Source organism: Ranitomeya imitator, chromosome 1 (genome assembly GCF_032444005.1).
Source record: "Ranitomeya imitator isolate aRanImi1 chromosome 1, aRanImi1.pri, whole genome shotgun sequence".
NCBI classification, from domain to species: domain Eukaryota; kingdom Metazoa; phylum Chordata; class Amphibia; order Anura; family Dendrobatidae; genus Ranitomeya; species Ranitomeya imitator.
This window is the reverse complement of record NC_091282.1, coordinates 1,056,679,394-1,056,701,586: the sequence shown is the minus strand read 5'-3', so window position 1 is coordinate 1,056,701,586 and position 22,193 is coordinate 1,056,679,394. Positions and strand designations below refer to the sequence as shown.

Here is a 22,193-nt window from a genome sequence, read left to right as displayed (position 1 = left end):
GACAGAGCCGTATATATATATATATGGACCAAACGCCATTTTTTTTTTTTAAAGAGACCTCTCTCTGCTTTCCTCTACTTTCTACGTTGGGTACGTCCAGCTGTGTCACAAGATTCTCCATTATGTAAATTAGTACACATGGGTAGAAAGAGCTGCGTTCCCGCACTTAATACGCATGTGACTAGGAAGATAATGCGGTTTTACCGCATCTAATGAAAGCATATGGGTAATTGAGCAAAAACCAAGGCGCACCACACAGATGTACATATGGTATACCAACAATATGAAAATATGATACGGGGCGCAAGTGAGTGATAAACAACTATGTAATACAACCAAAGAAACAGGTATCACTCCAATGATGCACACCACATATAAAAAATAAGAAACAAGATATTGAAAAAACACAAGATTTTATTGAAATACCACATAAAACATAATTAAAAACAACAAGCACAAAGCCCTGTCCATAACAATAAATGCAAGGTACAATAATATGTATAAAGCACAATAAATGTACAAACCTGCAATGCTGTAACCCTGCCTATACCCCAGATAAAGTAAGGACTATATATGGTCAGCTGAAAATACCAAGCTGGCCAGAGAATGTACACCCTGCACCACCCTATACGTAGCGATGGGTACCTGACCCAAAAAGGTGCCTGAATATAAACAGTAACCTATGCGGCTCATGGGACACTTATAGGTGTCTTACCCAGACTCACTGGGCTATGAAAATAGTCCCAAAATAACATGTTAACAGCAGAGAAAGGACCGCCAAATAGCGTCCCCAGCAAATGCTGGGATAAAGATTACCCAAGGCAGAAGGTTGGCCAGGAACAGTCCAGGGGTAAACCGGCACGCCAGCAGGACTAGGGACAAAGCAGCCCCACGCGTATCGCCCTCCCAAGTAGGGCTACGTATAGGGTGGTGCAGGGTGTACATTCCCTGGCCAGCTTGGTATTTTCAGCTGACCATATATAGTCCTTACTTTATCTGGGGTATAGGCAGGGTTACAGCATTGCAGGTTTGTACATTTATTGTGCTTTATACATATTATTGTACCTTGCATTTATTGTTATGGACAGGGCTTTGTGCTTGTTGTATTTAATTATGTTTTATGTGGTGTTTCAATAAAATCTTGTGTTTTTTCAATATCTTGTTTCTTATTTTTATATGTGGTGTGCATCATTGGAGTGATACCCGTTTCTTTGTTTGTATAGCATAGGGTAATTTACGCAGCGGAGACTGAGCGTCTCCACTACATAAATTGACATCCTGCTGTCTGGAAAAACACACCGCATGTCCGTCTCTGCGGGTGAGCCATGGGCATTGGTGCACACATAGTGGGCATGGGATATCTTGAAATCCCATCCACTATGCTGTAACATCTGCCCGCTGCGTGCTGGACGCTGCGGATGTACGCAGCGTCCAAACTGCAGTGTTTACTGACCGTGGGAACATACCCTGCAATCAGGAAATCACTTTTTTATTTTCCTTCCCAGAAGCCAACTTTCAATTAGCTTTATTTCAAGTGATCAAAAAAATAAACCACGTGCAATGAAAAAACGCATGCAGAAAAAACGCATGTAAAAAACAAAAGTGGCCTGCCAGGGACCTTAGATGCAGATTTCACCTGCGTCAAATCCTAAGCAAATACTGAGCCATTCCTGACCGTGGGAACATACCCTAATAGAACACTTCCACCTCATCTGCATGTATAACAAAAACCTTAATTTGATCTCCTTGGCCTATCTCTAGCAACCATCACCTCATGTCCTTGTGTAATTCCTAGTTAAATGTTGCCATCTTTTCTCAGTAATTCACTTGTAATAAAGCCTGATGAAGGGGTCTTTTGAGATCTGAAAGCTTGCAAATGTAATTTCTCTGGTTAGCCAATAAAGGTATTACTCCTTGAATACTTTTCTCAATTTTTTGGGACATAAGTATTTACATCGATTTTTCTGGCTAAGACGGTACCACAATATTATTTTGGATTGTCCAACATACAAACCGGACAAATAAATAACAGCTTATCGTGAATAGCACATTGCACCGCAGTAGTTGTCCCTTTTTTTCATGAATGTTCGGAGGTAATAAGGACAATGGCACATACATCGTACTCCCTCCGGGTATTACGAGGGCCCCCAGATCCCATCTCTTAGAATGCATTTTGATACAAAACAAATTAACTAATCATAAAGATACATTTGTAGGTTCTCTGTAAGGAGATATTCTAAGCAGCAGGCGAGACAGTCAATACTTTTATCAGATTCCACTATTCAAGATTTCCAGTGTGATAAGAAATGACTCGAAGTCAGTATTGCTAATAATAATTTACAGAGGTATTTAATCATCAGCCATTGACTGCATCCAAGTAAAACCATAAAAAAGGGTTCAGTGGAGCAATGTCATTTCTAAGTGGACGTGATCCCCCATTGATTTTAATAATTGCATTTTCAGATGTGTGTGTGAATGTGACCCATATAAAAGTCCTGTAAACGCAGACATGTTTTGACTCCACATACTAGGGAAATAAAGCAGCACAAAAATTTCATAGGAATTCCATGAAATGATTACATGTAATATACAGTAGTAAAAATAAGAACAGTATCATCTAAATTGTAACATCATAGAAAAAAAACTGACATAAAAATAGACATGTTGCAGTGTTCCCCAAATCACGATTCTGTAAGGACGGAGTGTAGATATGACAAAGACACTCGAGCAGCACCACCTAGTGGCCAAATCAGGTCTTAGAAAAAGCTGTCAGGAGAGACCCTGATAATACAATACAGAATGCCAGTATCAGCAACAAATAGTTTTTCATTCCCTACAAATAAAAAACAAAAATTAATGACAAAAGTAACTTTCATTTAATCTATAAATATATTACATAAAACTTGTTAGATGAGGTTTAAGCAGTATTAAAGGACTAATTATAGGTCCTCAATGTAAGAGTATTGCTCATTTCCAGCATAATTAAAATATAGAAGTATGTTGCAACATCGATCTATATCGGTTCTCAACGATTTTCAAGATCTCTGCTTGCCAACATGAAATAGCGGGGTTAATTGGATAAGAATCAGTCCTGATAATGGGGACCCCACAGGTGCATGATAGGAGCTCTGATAATGGGGACCCCACAGGTGCATGATAGGAGCTCTAATAATGGGGACCCCACAGGTGCATGATAGAAGCTCTGATAATGGGGACCCCACAGGTGCATGATAGGAGCTCTGATAATGGGGACCCCACAGGTGCACGATAGGATCTTTGATCATGGGGACCCCACAGGTGCATGATAGGAGCTCTGATAATGGGGACCCCACAGGTGCACGATAGGAGCTCTGATAATGAGGACCCCACAGGTGCACGATAGGAGCTCTGATAATGAGGACCCCACAGGTGCACGATAGGAGCTCTGATAATGGGGACCCCACAGGTGCACGATAGGAGCTCTGATAATGGGGACCCCACAGGTGCACGATAGGAGCTCTGATAATGGGGACCCCACAGGTGCACGATAGGAGCTCTGATAATGGGAACCCCACAGGTGCACGATAGAAGCTCTGATAATGGGGACCCCACAGGTGCAAGATAGGAGCTCTGATAATGAGGACCCCACAGGTGCACGATAGGAGCTCTGATAATGGGAACCCCACAGGTGCACGATAGGAGCTCTGATAATGGGGACCCCACAGGTGCACGATAGGAGCTCTGATAATGGGGACCCCACAGGTGCACGATAGGAGCTCTGATAATGGGGACCCCACAGGTGCACGATAGGAGCTCTGATAATGGGGACCCCACAGGTGCACGATAGGAGCTCTGATAATGGGGACCCCACAGGTGCACGATAGGAGCTCTGATAATGGGGACCCCACAGGTGCACGATAGGAGCTCTGATAATGGGGACCCCACAGGTGCACGATAGGAGCTCTGATAATGGGGACCCCACAGGTGCACGATAGGAGCTCTGATAATGGGGACCCCACAGGTGCACGATAGAAGCTCTGATAATGGGGACCCCACAGGTGCAAGATAGGAGCTCTGATAATGAGGACCCCACAGGTGCACGATAGGAGCTCTGATAATGGGGACCCCACAGGTGCACGATAGGAGCTCTGATAATGGGGACCCCACAGGTGCACGATAGGAGCTCTGATAATGGGGACCCCATAGGTGCACGATAGGAGCTCTGATAATGGGGACCCCACAGGTGCATGATAGGAGCTCTGATAATGGGGACCCCACAGGTGCACGATAGGAGCTCTGATAATGGGGACCCCACAGGTGCATGATAGGAGCTCTGATAATGGGGACCCCACAGGTGCATGATAGGAGCTCTGATAATGGGGACCCCACAGGTGCATGATAGGAGCTCTGAAAACTGTACTGTAACTTCCAGGACATGAGATATAAAGTACCAGTTCCAAAATTGTCAATGTACCCATCAAAATGTTGACACATACTGAATTTTTTACAAAAGAAGGACCTGAGTCATTATGCGTAACAATATACAATTTTATTAATGCAAAAAATATTTTTGTATTCACAATACGCATAAATTCTATAACATTTTATAAGGGTACATAAGGTCTTTGATCCACAAAGGTAAAAGGAAAGCAGTGGCCGGAGGCTATGGATTCCATAATTACGTTGCAACATACCAGCTTATTCTAGTGAAAGCATTATTTATCAGATAACATGATAGATTGATAATTCTAATTACTGTATACAGTATAATATTCTGTGTTCAAATATGGCACATAAACTGTCCATCTATTATCACAAGACATATATAGATTTCTGGTGTGCGCTGTGCATAAAGAGAACATTAGAAAATAATGTGGTTAATTACCCATTGTGTAAGGTATCCTGCCAAGACTGCGGCCACGTACCCCACGGCGCGTTTCGTGTGGATGTCGCTTCTTCACCTTTGTGGATCAAAAACCTTATGTACCCATATAAAATTTTTATAGAATTCAGGCATATTGTGAATACAAAAATATTTTTTGCATGAATAAAATTGTATATTGTTATGTGTAATAACTCAGGTCCTCCTTTTATAAAATAACAACTCTCAGGGAATGTTCATGAGTGAAAGATACAGCACAGATGTCCCGTGGCATATCCACTACAAATGTCATCTAAAGAAATCTGCAGGGAAATTGACCCCAGGGTTCAGACTAAAATCAGCAACATGTCAAATTATGTTGAAGATTTTAAACATAGATTTCACTTTTTGCAACCCATAAGGAAAAATCCACAGCAAAACTTGCTGCAAATGCAACTGTAACACATGCAAATTTTGATGTGAATCTTCTTGGGAATAATTGTACATGTGAACGTTCCCCAGGTGTAAAGTCGGATAGAATTGCTGTGGATTTCACCGGCAGAAGCAATTACAGAAGCAAACAAGTTGGTGAGATTCATGTACTGCAATCATTTAAATCTGCACTTTGGGCATTCTGTTGCAGGTTTGTCCAGGCTGTGATCACTTTCACGCCCGCATGTAGGGGCTTACTATACGTTGCGGAATTACAGGTAAATATTTCCACTCATTAACCCCACCTCGCGGGCACAGTCTTCTACGGCATGTGCCATAGGACTAATCTAGCCTGAGAACCCGTTCCTGTAAACAGCGCCTGCATCACATGTAAGGCAACAATGGATGTTCCAAATCAATGACTGAAGATGTCCTGCAAAGTGATGACCTGACCTAGAAATGTACAGAAAATGTCCAGCCTATACTGTACAAAGAACATCCTTTATATGCAAAACTGCACATCTTGATCTATAGTAAAAATAGTGAAGGAGTTAAAACTAATGGACTTACCCTAATTTCTTTAAACGCTAGAACTCCCCAAAGTGCAGCAATCATCCCAGGGCCCTGTGGTAACATCATAGAAGAAATCATAAAAGCTGCTCAGACAAATGCTAAATCACTCAGAAAAACAAAATATGCAAAGTCCTCATGTCATTTCCCCCCCCGAATAGTGGTCTTAAATAGGACCCATCACCAGTCTGGGAATACCCCTTTTATTTAATAAAACAGTCGGCAGACCCAGATTAGATTCATGCAAATAAGTACCGTATATACTCGAGTATAAGCCGAGAATTTCAGCCCATTTTTTAGGCTGAAATTGCCCCTCTCGGCTTATACTTGAGTCATTACCAGGGGTAGGCAGGGGAGGGGGTGCGGCAGCTGTCTAATAATACTCACCTGCTCCTGGCACGGTCCCTGGTTCTCGGGGCGCTGGAAGCTTCTTCCTATATTGAGTGGTCACATGGTACCGCTCATTACAGTAATGAATATGGACCCAACTCCACTCCCATCGGGGTGGAGCCGCATATTCATTACTGTAATGAGCGGTACCATGTGACCGCTCAATACAGGAAGAAGCTGACGGCGCACCGAGAACCAGGGACCTGCAGGGACCGCGCCAGGAGCAGGTGAGTATAACGGGGGCATATTCACCCGTCCCACGTTCCACCATTGGTGCCGCTCCATCTTCCACGTCCTCTGCAGTGACGCTCAGGTCACAGAGCGCAATGACGCGATTAGTGTGTGCACCGCCCTCTGCTTAAACAGTCAGTGCAGAGAATGCGGAAGACACAGCGGCGCTGATGGTGGAACATGGGACAGATAAATATAGCAAGTGCCGGGGGCCTGCGCGACGAGAGGTGAGTATGTGATTTTTTTTATTTTTTTATCGCATCAACAGCATATGGGGCAAATATCTCTATGGAGCATCTTATGGGGCCATGTGCAACATTATATGGGGGCAAATATCTCTATGGAGCATCTTATGGGGCCATAATCAGCATTTGTGCAGCATTATATGGGGGCAAATGTGTCTATGGAGCATCTTTTGGGGCTATAATCAGCATTTGTGCAGCATTATATCAGGCGTATTTTAATATGGAGCATCTTATGGGGCCCATCATAAACTGTATGGAGCATTATATGTGGCGTAGTTTGTATGGAGCATTATATGGGGTCCATCATGCACTGTATGGAGTATGGGGCTCCTGATTCAATATGGATATTCAAAAACACTTAACCTACTGATGTCTCAATATTACTTTTATTGGTATCTATTTTTATTTTTGGACATTTACCGGTAGCTGCTGCATATTCCACTCTAGACTTATACTCGAGTCATTAAGTTTTCCCAGTTTTTTGTGGCAAAATTAGGGGTCTCGGCTTATACTCAGGTCAGCTTATACTCGAGTATATATGGTAATCTATTAATAAAATAGCTCAGAAATGAATGTCCTCCCAACATCCGGGCTGTGGGATCCTAGCATGCAGAGCGGGATCCCCCAACCCTTCACAGCCGCTCCTGCAGTCAAAGAAGGAGATCACGCTAACCCAGCCTAGCCACATACTTTATTAAAGAGGGTGACCATTACCTGGACAACTCATAATTAAATAAAATAGTACACTCACCTCCTGTACTGGAGAAGTTCCAGTAAGGTTGGAACTGGGTCTCCCATGCTTGAATGACATTGTTATGTCACTTGAGCCTTGCAGTCAATCTGCTGCTACTATTAGACTGCTATGCGCTCACTTTCTTTGTCCGAACCTCAGACAAATGGAAGTATTGAGAGTGCAGAAGCCTAATAGTAGCGGCTGATTAGTTCCAGGGCTAACCTAACAATGTCACGTGAGCCCTGGGAAGCTTGTTGCCTTGATTTATAAAAGGGTTGCCCAGGTAGTGGACAGCCCCTTTAAGCCGTTACGGAGGAGTAACTGCTGTAAAGATGTTACCATACAGTAACATATTAAAGGGATTGTCCACTTAACTAGGACAACCCCTTCTTGATCAAAATGTTTGGCCTCGATAAAATGATAAAGTCTATACTCGCCTCCTGTGCTGTCACTCGCTCTCCCCGTGGCTCTCGTGCGGTGTAGTGACAAGTCACACCGGCACTCAATCAGCGCTGGCGTCACTGCCCCGCCTTCAGATAAGCTGATCATGAAGAGGAAGTCTGGGCTGCAGCTGATCCTGGGGACTTCCTCTTCATGTTCGATTTGTCCGAAGGCGGAGACTGACACCAGCGCTGATTGGGCACCGACATCACATGTCACAACACTGCACAGGACACCAGGGGAGAGCGAGTGCCGACACTGCGGGAACAGTGCCAGTATGGGAGGGGAGTATAAGTTATATTATTTAATTGTACCAAGTGAGGAGTATGACAAGAAGTTGTCCAAGTAGTGAACAACTTTAAGAAAAGTATACAACAGTGCTTGGTTAATTCAAAGAGTGAGATGTTGCTGGAGGGGTCATAGAAGAATCTAACAAGCTGGAATCTCAGGCCCAACTTTGCTAAAAAAGTCAGGCCCTTTCAGAGGGACATTAGGGTAACTTCTGAGAGGTTTTGTTTGTTACTAAACTACTGTATATTTAGAAAAATCACCAATCTGGGGCTGCGTATTGTTTTGCTAAATAAAAAGTGGAATTCTGGATTGGCAATAGGTAGTCTTCTTTCTCAACACCTATTAGTCCCAGAAGTAGTGTACAACAGCACTCCTGCTATTCTCGTGCATAATACACAAGTCTAACTGTTTAGATGACACAGCTGCGTTCCATGGTGGGATATAAGGGGTTAAGGTACCTTCACACATAACGATTTCGTTATCGATATCATTGCTTTTTGTGACGTAGCAACGATATCGTTAACGAAATCGTTATGCGTGACAGCGACCAACGATCAGGCCCCTGCTGGGAGATCGTTGGTCGCTGGGAATGATCAGGACCTTTTTTTGGTTGCTGATCACCCGCTGTCATTGCTGAATTGGCGTGTGTCACGCCGATCCAGCGATGTGTTCACTGGCAACCAGGGTAAATATCGGGTTACTAAGCGCAGGGCCGCACTTAGTAACCCGATATTTAGCCTGGTTACCATTGTAAAAGTTAAAAAAAAAAACAGTACATACTCACATTCCGATGTCTGTTTTTTTTTTAAACTTTTACAATGGTAACCAGGGTAAATATCGGGTTACTAAGAGCGACCCTGCACTTAGTAACCCGATGTTTACCCTGGTTACCCTTGTTACCCGGGAACTTCGGCATCGTTGGTCGCTGGGAGAGCTGTCTGTGTGACAGCTCCCCAGCGACCATACAACGACTTACCAACGATCACGACCAGGTCGTATCGCTGGTCGTGATCGTTGGTAAATCGTTTAGTGTAATGGTACCTTTAGACAGCCAAGAACGCAATAATCTACAACCTGGCCATTGCAGCCTTTAATCTAATGAAATTTTAAGATCTACTGGAAAAGCTTTGATAAAACTTGCATCATTAAAAGTAGTGACAAATAAATTACTTCTCCTCATGAAAAAAAATACTGCAATTTCATAAAGGTAACTAAATATAACTCAAATACCCTGCCAATAAGACATAAAGGTCAGATCTTGCTGTGTAATTGGCGGATGACATTTACCAGACATACACTTCTACATTGTGATTTACCCAATATCTTTATATTTATCGAGAAACTACTGACCGCTGTTATTATGGGGAAGCTGACCACAGCACTTAGATAGTTATTAGCCAGGAACCAGGAGCATGTGGCGATTGCCCAGAGGATGCCAGAAATAAATCCTTTAATATAAAGAATCTAATTAAGTTCATACACAGGTGCAATACGTAAAGGATTTTCACGCAATGCTCAAAATGATATCTTGCATTGCATATGACATTAAAAATATATAAGTATAAACTATATAAAAGAAGATATAAATACAATTTTCCATTTGAATTGTAACCAGTTCATAAGAAGAGCAGTCCACTCCCAATAGGCAAGGAAAGGCAAGCATTTTGGGCTTGGAAATTACAATTGACATAATCTAAATAATGTTTTATGTCTTCGTTTATGTTACATCGTGCTTTATTTTAACAGTTTAAACTTACTTGAAAATAAGTTTTTAAAAGAGCAGTTATCAGCCTGCTAAGCATATTTTTATCTGAAAAACCAAAGGCCCCTCACACACTCCCCAAAAATATTTACACTAGATATATTATAAAGATATATATGTAACTATACTGAATCTATAATGCATCCACATTTAATGGGTGAAATAAGTGTTGAACATGTTAACAATTTTCTAAGGAAAAATATTTCTAAAGGTGCTATTGATATGAAATTCTCACCAGATGTTTTAGCAATCCATCCAATATACACAGGCAAATAAATCAAACTATAGAAATCAAAAACTAAGTTGTGCAATAATGAGAAATAACACAGGGAAAAAGTATTGAACATGTGTACGGAAATGTAATTCACTCTTTGTACAAATGCCTCTGTTGGTGATGACAGCTTCCAGACACCTCCTGCATGGAGAAACTAGCCACATGCATTGCTCAGGTGTGACTTTGGCCCAATCTTCCATACAAACACTCTTCAAATCCTGACAGTTCCGTAGGCTTCTTTTATGAACTGCGAGCTTTAGTTCCTGCAATAAATTTTCTACTGGATTCAGGTCAGGTGATTGGCTGGACCATTCCAGCAGCTTTATTTTCTTTTTCTGAAACCAACTGGAGTTTCCTTGGCTGTGTGTTTGAGATTATTGTCCACCCTCATTTCATTTCCATCATCTTGGCAGGTGGCAGCAAATTTTTATCATGAATGTCTCAATACATTTGACCATTCATCCTTCCTTTAATTATATGAAGTTTGACTGTTCTGTATCCGGAAAAACAGCCACACACCATGGTGTTCTCACCTCCAAACTTCACTGTTGGTATGGTGTTTTTGGGATGATATGCAGTCCCTTTTGGCCTCCAAACATGGTATGCATTATGGCATCCAAAGAGTTCAATTTTGGTCTCATCTGTCCAGGCCATATTCTCCCACTATTTCACAGTCTTATCTAAATGTTGTTGAGCAAACTATAAATGCACTTGAACATGCTTTTTTCCAGCAATGGAGTCTAGCGTGGCGAGTGTGAATACAGGCCATAAAAGTTGAGCGCATCTATCTATATATATAATTGTCTAAGGGTTTTTCTGTCTGTCTGTCTGTCCTGGAAATCCCGCGTCTCTGATTGGTCGAGGCCGCCAGGCCTCGACCATTCAGCGACGGGCACAGCATGGCGACGATGATGTCATAAAGGTTGCCTCGACCAATCAGCGACGGGCACAGTCTGCTGCGAATTCGCCTCGACCAATCAGCGACGGGCACAGTATCCACGTAGATGTCATAATGGTTGCCATGGCGACGATGATGTCATAAAGGTTGCCTCGACCAATCAGCGACGGGCACAGTCTGCCGCGAATTCTGGAATCATCATTGTCCATATACTACGGTGACATGCATATTCTAGAATACCCGATGCGTTAGAATCGGGCCACAATCTAGTATATATATAATTGTCTAAGGGTCACTTCCGTCTGTCTGTCCTTCTGTCACGGTTATTCGTTCGCTGATTTGTCTCGGCAGCTGCCTGTCATGGCTGCCGCGACCAATCAGCGACGGGCACAGTCCGATTAGTCCCTCCCCTACTCCTCTGCACTCACTGCCCGGCGCCCGCTCCGTAATCCCCTCCACTCACCGCTCACACAGGGTTAATGGCAGCGGTGAGCCGTTACCGCTGCTATTAACCCTGTGTGTCCCCAACTATTTACTATTGATGCTGCATAGGCAGCATCAATAGTAAAAATAGGTCATGTTAAAAATAATAATAAAAAAAAAAAACCTGCTATACTCGCCCTCCGCCGCCTTTCCTGCTCCTCGCCACGCTCCCGGGACCGCTCCATTGCAAGCGGCAGCTTCCGGTCCCGTCCCAGGGTTGGTGTGCGACAAGGACCTGCCGTGATGTCACGATCATGTGACCGCGACGTCATCATAGGTCCTGCTCACACCAGCCCTGGGACCACCGGAAGCTGCCACTTGCAATGGAGCGGTCCAGGGAGCGTGGCGAGTAGCGGGAAAGGCGGCGGATGGTAAGTATAGCAGGACTTCCAACGGCCCTTCGGAAGGTGAGTATGTTTATTTTTTTTTAAGTCTCTATACTACGTGGCTCTCTGCTGGGCAATATACTACGTGCTTGGGCAATATTCTACGTGGCTCTGCTATATACTATGTGACTGGGCAATATACTACGTGGCTGGGCAATATACTACGTGACTCGGCAATATACTACGTGACTCGGCAATATACTACGTGACTTGGCAATATACTATGCGGGCTGGGCAATATACTACGTGGCTGGGCAATATACGTACTACGTGACTGGGCAAAATACTACGTGGCTGGGCAATATACTACGTGGCTGGGCAATATACCACGTGGCTGGGCAATATACCACGTGGCTGGGCAATATACCACGTGACTGGGCAATATACTACGTGGACATGCATATTCTAGAATACCCGATGTGTTAGAATCGGGCCACCATCTAGTTACTTATAGTTTTCTTTGAAACAATTGTATCTACTTATTCCAGGTCTTTGTGTAGCTCTCCACAGGTGTTCCTTGGATATTGGATAACTCTTCTGATAATCATTTACTCCTCTGTGTAGTTTCTTGCTGGGAGCATCAGGTCATGCCAGTTTATGGTGCCAGTCTATGGCCCCAACAGTGCTCACTGGAACCATCAGTAGTTTAGAATTCTTCTGTAACTAATGCCATCAGTATGTTCTGTATCAAGAATGTTGCAAAGGTCTTGAGACAGCTCATTGGTTTTATCCAACATGAGATGTTTGTTGTGTAGCACATTGGTAAAAAGATACCTTTTTATAGGCCATCAGTTAAACCAGCTGATATTTTTCACCAAGTGGCAGGATTGCTTTCTACTTACTGATAGATTTTAGCTGGTGCCATGACTTTCCATGGTTCATACACCTCTCTTTCTTCATGTGTTCCAATACTTTTTCCCTGTGTCACGTCTCCTTATTAAACATAAATTAATTTATGGCCATCTATGCTTTGATTTCTTTGCTTCTGAGGATTGGATGGGTTGTTACTGACATCTGGTGAGAATTTCATGTCAATAGGACCTTTAGAAATATATTCACTTAAAAAATTGGTGATGTGTTCAATACTTGTTTCACCCATTGTATAATATAAGTACACAGACACATGCACACTTCTCTTAGAAATAGGAGACCTCACATTCATAACAGTGTTTGGTGTCAAGGTGCTGGGGAAACTGGGAACATACGGCCCAGTAAGGGGTATGTTGCCTTTTCAGATAATGATATGCCCCAATTTTCAGAATTTTAGGGAAAATGTAACATTTTTAATGTATAAAAAAAAGAATTTGGGCTTGACGCCCTAGCCAGCTCACCGACTGCCCCAGGTGCACAGAACTCCATCAGGATCTGACGTGGATCAGCAAAATATGAAGGTAGACATTCCAGCTCCTAAAACAATGTCTTTATTCTTCCAAAAGTTAAAACCTAACAGACGGCAGTGTCCTCTTTATATGTGGATAGGCACACCAGGCACTGGCGGCCAAGCGACACGTTTCGATCCTAGTGTGGATCTTTGTCACAGCTTTGTCGCAGCTTGGCCGCCAGTGCCTGGTGTGCCTATCCACATGTAAAGAAGACACTGCCGTCTGTTAGGTTGTAACTTTTGGAAGAATAAAGACATTGTTTTAGGAGCTGGAATGTCTACTGTTGTGAATTCTGTGGCAGAGCTCCCTCTTGTGGTCACAGGTGGTACTTCGGCTGATTCTCTCTGTGAGCTTCCGTTGGTGGAGGAAAGTGGTACTGCGGCTTCTGAGTTTCCTTCCTCAGGTGATATGGTGAAGTCGTTAGGTGCTACCCTATTTAACTCCACCTAGTGCTTTGATCCTGGCTTCCAGTCAATGTTCTAGTATTGGACCTGTGTCCTCCTGGATCGTTCCTGTGGCCTGCTGCTCTGCATAGCTAAGTTCCTCTTTGCTATTTGTTTGCTGTTTTTTTTCTCTCCAGCTTGTCTATTTGTTTTTTCTGCTTGCTGGAAGCTCTGGGACGCAGAGGGTGTACCTCCGTGCCGTTAGTTCGGTACGGAGGGTCTTTTTGCCCCCTTTGCGTGGTTTTTGTAGGGTTTTGTGTTGACCGCAAAGTTACCTTTCCTATCCTCGCTCTGTTCAGAAAGTTGGGCCTCACTTTGCTAAGTCTATTTCATCTCTACGTTTGTCTTTTCATCTTAACTCACAGTCATTATATGTGGGGGCTGCCTTTTCCTTTGGGGTATTTCTCTGAGGCAAGGTAGGCTTATTTTCTATCTTCAGGCTAGCCAGTTTCTCAGGCCGTGCCGAGTTGCATAGGCAGCGTTAGGCGCAACCCACGGCTGCCTCTAGTGTGGTTGGTTAGGATTAGGGATTGCAGTCAACAGAGTTCCCACGTCTCAGAGCTCGTTCTTGTTTTTTGGGTTATTGCCAGGTCACTGTATGTGCACTGACCTCTATGTCCATTGTGGTACTGAATTACCTTTCATAACAGTACTGGAAGCCCTAAAGTACTAATGATTCTCAATAGAGGGAAAAAAGAAGTTCTGAGACCATTTTTTTTTCTTTGCACTGTGTTTTGCCTTTTTTTTCCCCTAGACATTTGGGTAGTTCAGGACACAGGTGTGGACATGGATATTCAGGGTCTGTGATCTTCATTGGATAATCTCGTTATAAATGTACAAAAGATTCAAGATTTGGTGGTTCAGAAGCCTATGTTAGAACCAAGAATTCCTATTCCTGATTTGTTTTATGGTGATAGAGCGAAGTTTGTGAATTTCAAAAATAATTGCAAACTGTTTCTGGCCTTGAAACCTCGCTCCTCTGGTGATCCAGTTCAACAAGTGAGAATTGTTATTTCTTTTTTGCGTGGCGATCCTCAGGACTGGGCATTTTCCCTTGCGCCAGGGGATCCTGCATTGAGTAATGTTGATGCGTTTTTTCTGGCGCTCGGATTACTGTACGATGAGCCTAATTCAGTGGATCAGGCAGAGAAGAATTTGCTGGCTCTGTGTCAGGGTCAGGATGAGATAGAGGTATATTGTCAGAAATTTAGAAAGTGGTCTGTACTCACTCAGTGGAATGAAGGTGCGCTCGCAGCTATTTTCAGAAGAGGTCTCTCTGAAGCCCTTAAGGATGTCATGGTGGGATTTCCTATGCCTGCTGGTCTGAATGAGTCTATGTCTTTGGCCATTCAGATCGGTCGACGCTTGCGCGAGCGTAAATCTGTGCACCATTTGGCGGTATTACCTGAGCTTAAATCTGAGCCTATGCAGTGCGATAGGACTTGGACCAGAGTTGCACGGCAAGAACATAGACGTCTGAATGGGCTGTGTTTCTACTGTGGTGATTCCACTCATGCTATCTCTGATTGTCCTAAGCGCACTAAGCGGTTCGCTAGGTCTGCCACCATTGGTATGGTACAGTCAAAATTTCTTCTGTCCGTTACCTTGATCTGCTCTTTGTCATCGTATTCTGTCATGGCATTTGTGGACTCAGGTGCTGCTCTGAATTTGATGGACTTGGAGTATGCTAGGCGTTGTGGGTTTTTCTTGGAGCCCTTGCAGTGTCCTATTCCATTGAGAGGAATTGATGCTACACCTTTGGCCAAGAATAAGCCTCAGTACTGGACCCAGCTGACCATGTGCATGGCTCCTGCACATCAGGAGGTTATTCGCTTTCTGGTGTGGCATAATTTGCATGATGTGGTCGTGTTGGGGTTGCCATGGCTACAAGTCCATAATCCAGTATTAGATTGGAAATCCATGTCTGTGTCCAGCTGGGGTTGTCAGGGGGTACATGGTGATGTCCCATTTCTGACTATTTTGTCATCCACCCCTTCTGAGGTTCCTGAGTTCTCTTCTGATTACCGGGATATATTTGATGAGCCCAAGTCCGATACCCTACCTCCGCATAGGGATTGTGATTGTGCTATCGATTTGATTCCTGGTAGTAAATTCCCAAAAGTTCGACTGTTTAATTTATCTGTGCCTGAGCATGCCGCTATGCGGAGTTATGTGAAGGAGTCTTTGGAGAAGGGGCATATTCGCCCGTCATCGTCGCCATTAGGAGCAGGGTTCTTTTTTGTAGCCAAGAAGGATGGTTCACTGAGACCTTGTATAGATTATCGCCTTCTAAATAAGATTACTGTTAAATTTCAGTACCCTTTGCCATTATTATCTGATTTGTTTGCTCGCATTAAGGGGGCTAGTTGGTTCACCAAGATAGATCTTCGTGGTGCGTATAATCTTGTGCGTATTAAGCGAGGCGATGAGTGGAAAACTGCATTTAATACGCCCGAGGGCCATTTTGAGCATCTAGTAATGCCATTCGGACTTGCCAATGCTCCATCAGTGTTTCAGTCCTTTATGCATGACATCTTCCGAGAGTACCTGGATAAATTCTTGATTGTGTACTTGGATGACATTTTGATCTTCTCGGATGATTGGGAGTCTCATGTGAAGCAGGTCAGAACGGTGTTTCAGGTCCTGCGTGCTAATTCTTTGTTTGTGAAGGGATCAAAGTCTCTTTGGTGTCCAGAAGGTTTCATTTTTGGGGTTCATCTTTTCCCCTTCTACTATCGAGATGGACCCTGTTAAGGTCCAAGCCATCCATAATTGGACTCAGCCGACATCTCTGAAAAGTCTGCAAAAGTTCCTGGGCTTTGCTAATTTTTATCGTCGCTTCATCTGTAATTTTTCTAGTATTGCTAAACCATTGACCGATTTGACCAAGAAAGGTGCTGATGTGGTCAATTGGTCTTCTGCTGCTGTGGAAGCTTTTCAAGACTTGAAGCGTCGTTTTTCTTCTGCCCCTGTGTTGTGTCAACCAGATGTTTCGCTTCCGTTCCAGGTCGAGGTTGATGCTTCTGAGATTGGAGCAGGGGCCGTTTTGTCGCAGAGAAGTTCTGATTGCTCGGTGATGAAACCATGCGCCTTCTTTTCCAGGAAGTTTTCGCCTGCTGAGCGAAATTATGATGTGGGCAATCGAGAGTTGCTGGCCATGAAGTGGGCATTCGAGGAGTGGCGTCATTGGCTTGAAGGAGCTAAGCATCGCGTGGTGGTCTTGACTGATCATAAGAACTTGACTTCTCTCGAATCCGCCAAGCGCTTGAATCCTAGACAAGCTCGTTGGTCGTTGTTTTTTGCCCGTTTTGACTTTGTGATTTCATATCTTCCGGGCTCTAAAAATGTGAAGGCGGATGCTCTGTCTAGGAGTTTTGTGCCCGACTCTCCGGGTGTATCTGAGCCGGTGGGTATCCTCAAAGAGGGAGTAATTGTGTCTGCTATCTCCCCTGATTTGCGGCGGGTGCTGCAAAAATTTCAGGCTGATAAACCTGATCGTTGCCCAGTGGAGAAACTGTTTGTCCCTGATAGGTGGACGAATAAAGTTATCTCTGAGGTTCATTGTTCGGTGTTGGCTGGTCATCCTGGAATCTTTGGTACCAGAGAGTTAGTGGCTAGATCCTTTTGGTGGCCATCTCTGTCGCGGGATGTGCGTACTTTTGTGCAGTCCTGTGGGATTTGTGCTCGGGCTAAGCCCTGCTGTTCTCGTGCCAGTGGGTTGCTTTTGCCCTTGCCGGTCCCGAAGAGACCTTGGACACATATCTCTATGGATTTTATTTCAGATCTTCCCGTCTCTCAAAAGATGTCAGTCATTTGGGTGGTCTGTGATCGCTTCTCTAAGATGGTCCATTTGGTACCCTTGTCTAAATTGCCTTCCTCCTCTGATTTGGTGCCATTGTTTTTCCAGCATGTGGTTTGTTTACATGGCATTCCAGAGAATATCGTTTCTGACAGAGGTTCCCAGTTTGTTTCGAGGTTTTGGCGAGCCTTTTGTGGTAGGATGGGCATTGACTTGTCTTTTTCCTCGGCTTTCCATCCTCAGACTAATGGCCAGACCGAACGAACCAATCAGACCTTGGAAACATATCTGAGATGCTTTGTTTCTGCTGATCAGGATGACTGGGTGTCCTTTTTGCCTTTGGCTGAGTTCGCCCTTAATAATCGGGCCAGCTCGGCTACCTTGGTTTCACCATTTTTCTGCAACTCTGGGTTCCATCCTCGTTTCTCTTCAGGGCAGGTTGAGTCTTCGGACTGTCCTGTTGTGGATACTGTGGTGGACAGGTTGCAGCAGATTTGGACTCATGTGGTGGACAATTTGACCTTGTCCCAGGAGAAGGCTCAACGTTTCGCTAATCGCAGACGCTGTGTGGGCCCCCGACTTCGGGTTGGGGACTTGGTTTGGTTATCTTCTCGTCATATTCCTATGAAGGTTTCCTCTCCTAAGTTTAAACCTCGTTTTATTGGTCCGTATAGGATTTCTGAGGTTCTTAATCCTGTGTCTTTTCGTCTGACCCTTCCAGATTCTTTTTCCATACATAACGTATTCCATAGGTCATTGTTGCGGAGATACGTGGCACCCGTGATTCCATCTGTTGATCCTCCTGCCCCAGTTTTGGTGGAGGGGGAGTTGGAGTATATTGTGGAGAAGATTTTGGATTCTCGTGTTTCTAGACGGAAACTCCAGTATCTGGTTAAGTGGAAGGGTTATGCTCAGGAAGATAATTCCTGGGTCTTTGCCTCTGATGTCCATGCTCCCGATCTTGTTCGTGCCTTTCATATGGCTCATCCTGGTCGTCCTGGGAGCTCTGGTGAGGGTTCGGTGACCCCTCCTCAAGGGGGGGGGGTACTGTTGTGAATTCTGTGGCAGAGCTCCCTCTTGTGGTCACAGGTGGTACTTCGGCTGATTCTCTCTGTGAGCTTCCGTTGGTGGAGGAAAGTGGTACTGCGGCTTCTGAGTTTCCTTCCTCAGGTGATATGGTGAAGTCGTTAGGTGCTACCCTATTTAACTCCACCTAGTGCTTTGATCCTGGCTTCCAGTCAATGTTCTAGTATTGGACCTGTGTCCTCCTGGATCGTTCCTGTGGCCTGCTGCTCTGCATAGCTAAGTTCCTCTTTGCTATTTGTTTGCTGTTTTTTTTCTCTCCAGCTTGTCTATTTGTTTTTTCTGCTTGCTGGAAGCTCTGGGACGCAGAGGGTGTACCTCCGTGCCGTTAGTTCGGTACGGAGGGTCTTTTTGCCCCCTTTGCGTGGTTTTTGTAGGGTTTTGTGTTGACCGCAAAGTTACCTTTCCTATCCTCGCTCTGTTCAGAAAGTTGGGCCTCACTTTGCTAAGTCTATTTCATCTCTACGTTTGTCTTTTCATCTTAACTCACAGTCATTATATGTGGGGGCTGCCTTTTCCTTTGGGGTATTTCTCTGAGGCAAGGTAGGCTTATTTTCTATCTTCAGGCTAGCCAGTTTCTCAGGCCGTACCGAGTTGCATAGGCAGCGTTAGGCGCAATCCACGGCTGCCTCTAGTGTGGTTGGTTAGGATTAGGGATTGCGGTCAACAGAGTTCCCACGTCTCAAACCTCGTTCTTGTTTTTTGGGTTATTGCCAGGTCACTGTATGTGCACTGACCTCTATGTCCATTGTGGTACTGAATTACCTTTCATAACAGTCTACCTTCATATTTTGTTAATTTTTTAATGCATTTTTTATATTGCTCCCTTCTAGTTGCTTATTACATGTTAGCCCCAGTTGTAAGGGAATGAAGTCTCCGTGATGTCACCCTAGGGAACCTAACACACAAGAAGCTCATTCTCTAGTCAGTACATAGCGATCATGCGATATGCCATAGAACTATGTGTAGAAAACAATCATGAAAGCAGTGACTGCAATAAGCCTTCCCTGACTTCTGCCTGGGGGGTCCAGGTATCAGTTCACCCCCTATTACTGATTCACATTCTTTGTCTCTTACTTGCGCATCAAGCCCAATGTTTAACGAGATGGGTGGTCATTAATAATTTGAATTTTTAATTAGCACAAAAGACTAATATTTATTCAAAGTACATGCTGGGTAGTAATGGTCCTTGAGAATAATGACTAATGGACTACATGCAGACTTGTGTCCTTGAGCAAACTTACCAGGCAGTATCGCTTCTGGATAGACTTTGGGATGGTTCTTCATTACAGCACAGTAAATAAGGAAGTATACAGTGCTGGTGAGGAATATCCCACTGAAGTGGGCAAACACATAATCAAGATCTGAAAGAAAGAACCCTTACTTTACAGCTTACTTTAGCCACTTCCCAATATTTCCATTTTAAATTCAACAAATGAAAGCAAAACTAGTGTTAATGTTTCTCAAGAAGCAAGTGCAACGGTCATCAAGTATGGAAGCCGTTAACAAGTAAAAGGTCCACAGCAATTTACTACCACCCATAAAATGATGAAACCTAAGATAGAAACAGAATGAACATATACTCTGCTGTAAATAAGTAAAAAACAATAGTGCATATAAATAATAAGCATACTTAGTAAACACTGTTTTTGATTTAAAAAAAAAAGCCTAAATACCATCACATCATGGACAAGGTGTTCTCAATCGGGACGGTCCTAACCTTTAGTATTAAAACCTCACCATGTGCCAAAAATTACCTTTATGTGAATAAGGGCCAAGCAAGACCAGGGCCCCAACTATGGAGAGCTAGCAATAGGAAGCTATATAAAGGTTATGCCCAGGTCAAAGAAAGGGAGGCCATGCCCTTACGAGCACTGAGTGCAAGAATATAGAGCAAAACCAAAAGAAATGAACTGGAGCATAGGTTGGCATACATGCAACGTGTAGGGGCTTGTTCACACTGGCCATTAAGCAAAGTTCAGCATAGACAAAAGTCTTAGCACTGGCCACTAAACATTACAAGCTGGGCACAGACGACCTGCTCTGGGAACTACAGCTCGTTTATTTTGTACAGTCCATTCCCTGTCTGCACAATGCTCTGTTCATCAAAAGGGGGAAACTAATGGAGGGGCATGTGCCATACTTAAATGTTGTACAACCCTAAATATATGTGAATTATGGGGTCACTGTTTTTTTTTTACAGCAAAACCACAGAAAAATATATGGAAGTTACTAAGTTCATTATTTTATTTCTTTTTTTTTACTTCTTTCAGGTAGAGGGATTTATTAAAAACCACCAGGAAAATCCCCCTACAGTGGCATGGCAAATTGGCTTACTCTAAACATATAGAAATTCTGATTTACATTTCTCTTACCAAACTGACTTGATCCAGCATATATGCTTTCATTGTTCTTACTGTGGTCTTTGATGTAAAGAACTGGAACAAAGCTGGATCCATAGAGAACTCCCGCTCCTACCGCCATTAATGATCCTCTGTTATAGGCAGAAAGGACAAAAGGAAAAATAGTCCTCTGTTAAAGTAAAAAATACTTGGAGCCCACCCCCCCATAAAAGCAACATGCCATCCTGGCGTGAGAGGGACTGCACTACTCCTGTAAATATTTTTTGCACTACCTATGTAACAGTACACTATGTACAAACACTACATGATTTTCACTAATGTATTTTTTTATTTTGCACTTGTTTTATATACAGTGCCTACAAGTAGTATTCAACCCCCTGCAGATTTAGCAGGTTTACACATTTGGAATTAACTTGGCATTGTGACATTTGGACTGTAGATCAGCCTGGAAGTGTGAAATGCACTGCAGCAAAAAAGAATGTTATTTGTTTATTTTTTTTTTAAATTGTGAAAAGTCTTTTCAGAGGGTCATTTATTATTCAACCCCTCAACCCACCAGAATTCTGTTTGGTTCCCCTAAAGTATTAAGAAGCAGTTCAGGCACAAAGAACAATGACCTTCACATGTTTGGATTAATTATCTCTTTTTCCAGCCCTTTCTGACTATTTAAGACCCTCCCCAAACTTGTGAACAGCACTCATACATGGTCAACATGGGAAAGACAAAGGAGCATTCCAAGGCCATCAGAGACAAGATCGTGGAGGGTCACAGGGCTGGCAAGGGGTACAAAACCCTTTCCAAGGAGTTGGGCCTACCTGTCTCCACTGTTGGGAGCATCATCCGGAAGTGGAAGGCTTATGGAACTACTGTTAGCCTTCCACGGCCTGGACAGCCTTTGAAAGTTTCCTCCCGTGCCGAGGCCAGGCTTGTCCGAAGAGTCAAGGCTAACCCAAGGACAACAAGGAAGGAGCTCCGGGAAGATCTCATGGCAGTGGGGACATTGGTTTCAATCAATACCATAAGTAACGTACTCCACCGCAATGGTCTCCGTTCCAGACGAGCCCGTAAGGTACCTTTACTTTCAAAGCGTCATGTCAAGGCTCGTCTACAGTTTGCTCATGATCACTTGGAGGACTCGGAGACTGAC

At 43.7% G+C, this 22,193-nt stretch overlaps 1 protein-coding gene across 2 annotated transcripts in view; it reads right to left on the bottom strand.

The window, feature by feature from the left end:
• Window positions 1–2,323: 2,323 nt before the first annotated feature.
• The window catches only part of TMEM144 (transmembrane protein 144), a 45,352-nt gene continuing 25,482 nt past the window's right edge, over window positions 2,324–22,193 (bottom strand). For both annotated transcript variants that reach the window (XM_069744131.1, XM_069744132.1), the window contains 5 exons: window positions 21,059–21,177; window positions 19,928–20,047; window positions 9,524–9,621; window positions 5,843–5,896; window positions 2,324–2,833 (listed from right to left, as the gene is read on the bottom strand). In XM_069744131.1, coding sequence (XP_069600232.1) covers window positions 2,750–2,833; window positions 5,843–5,896; window positions 9,524–9,621; window positions 19,928–20,047; window positions 21,059–21,177 — 475 coding nt within the window. In that variant the 3' untranslated portion in view covers window positions 2,324–2,749. The remainder of the gene's footprint in view (window positions 2,834–5,842; window positions 5,897–9,523; window positions 9,622–19,927; window positions 20,048–21,058; window positions 21,178–22,193) is intronic.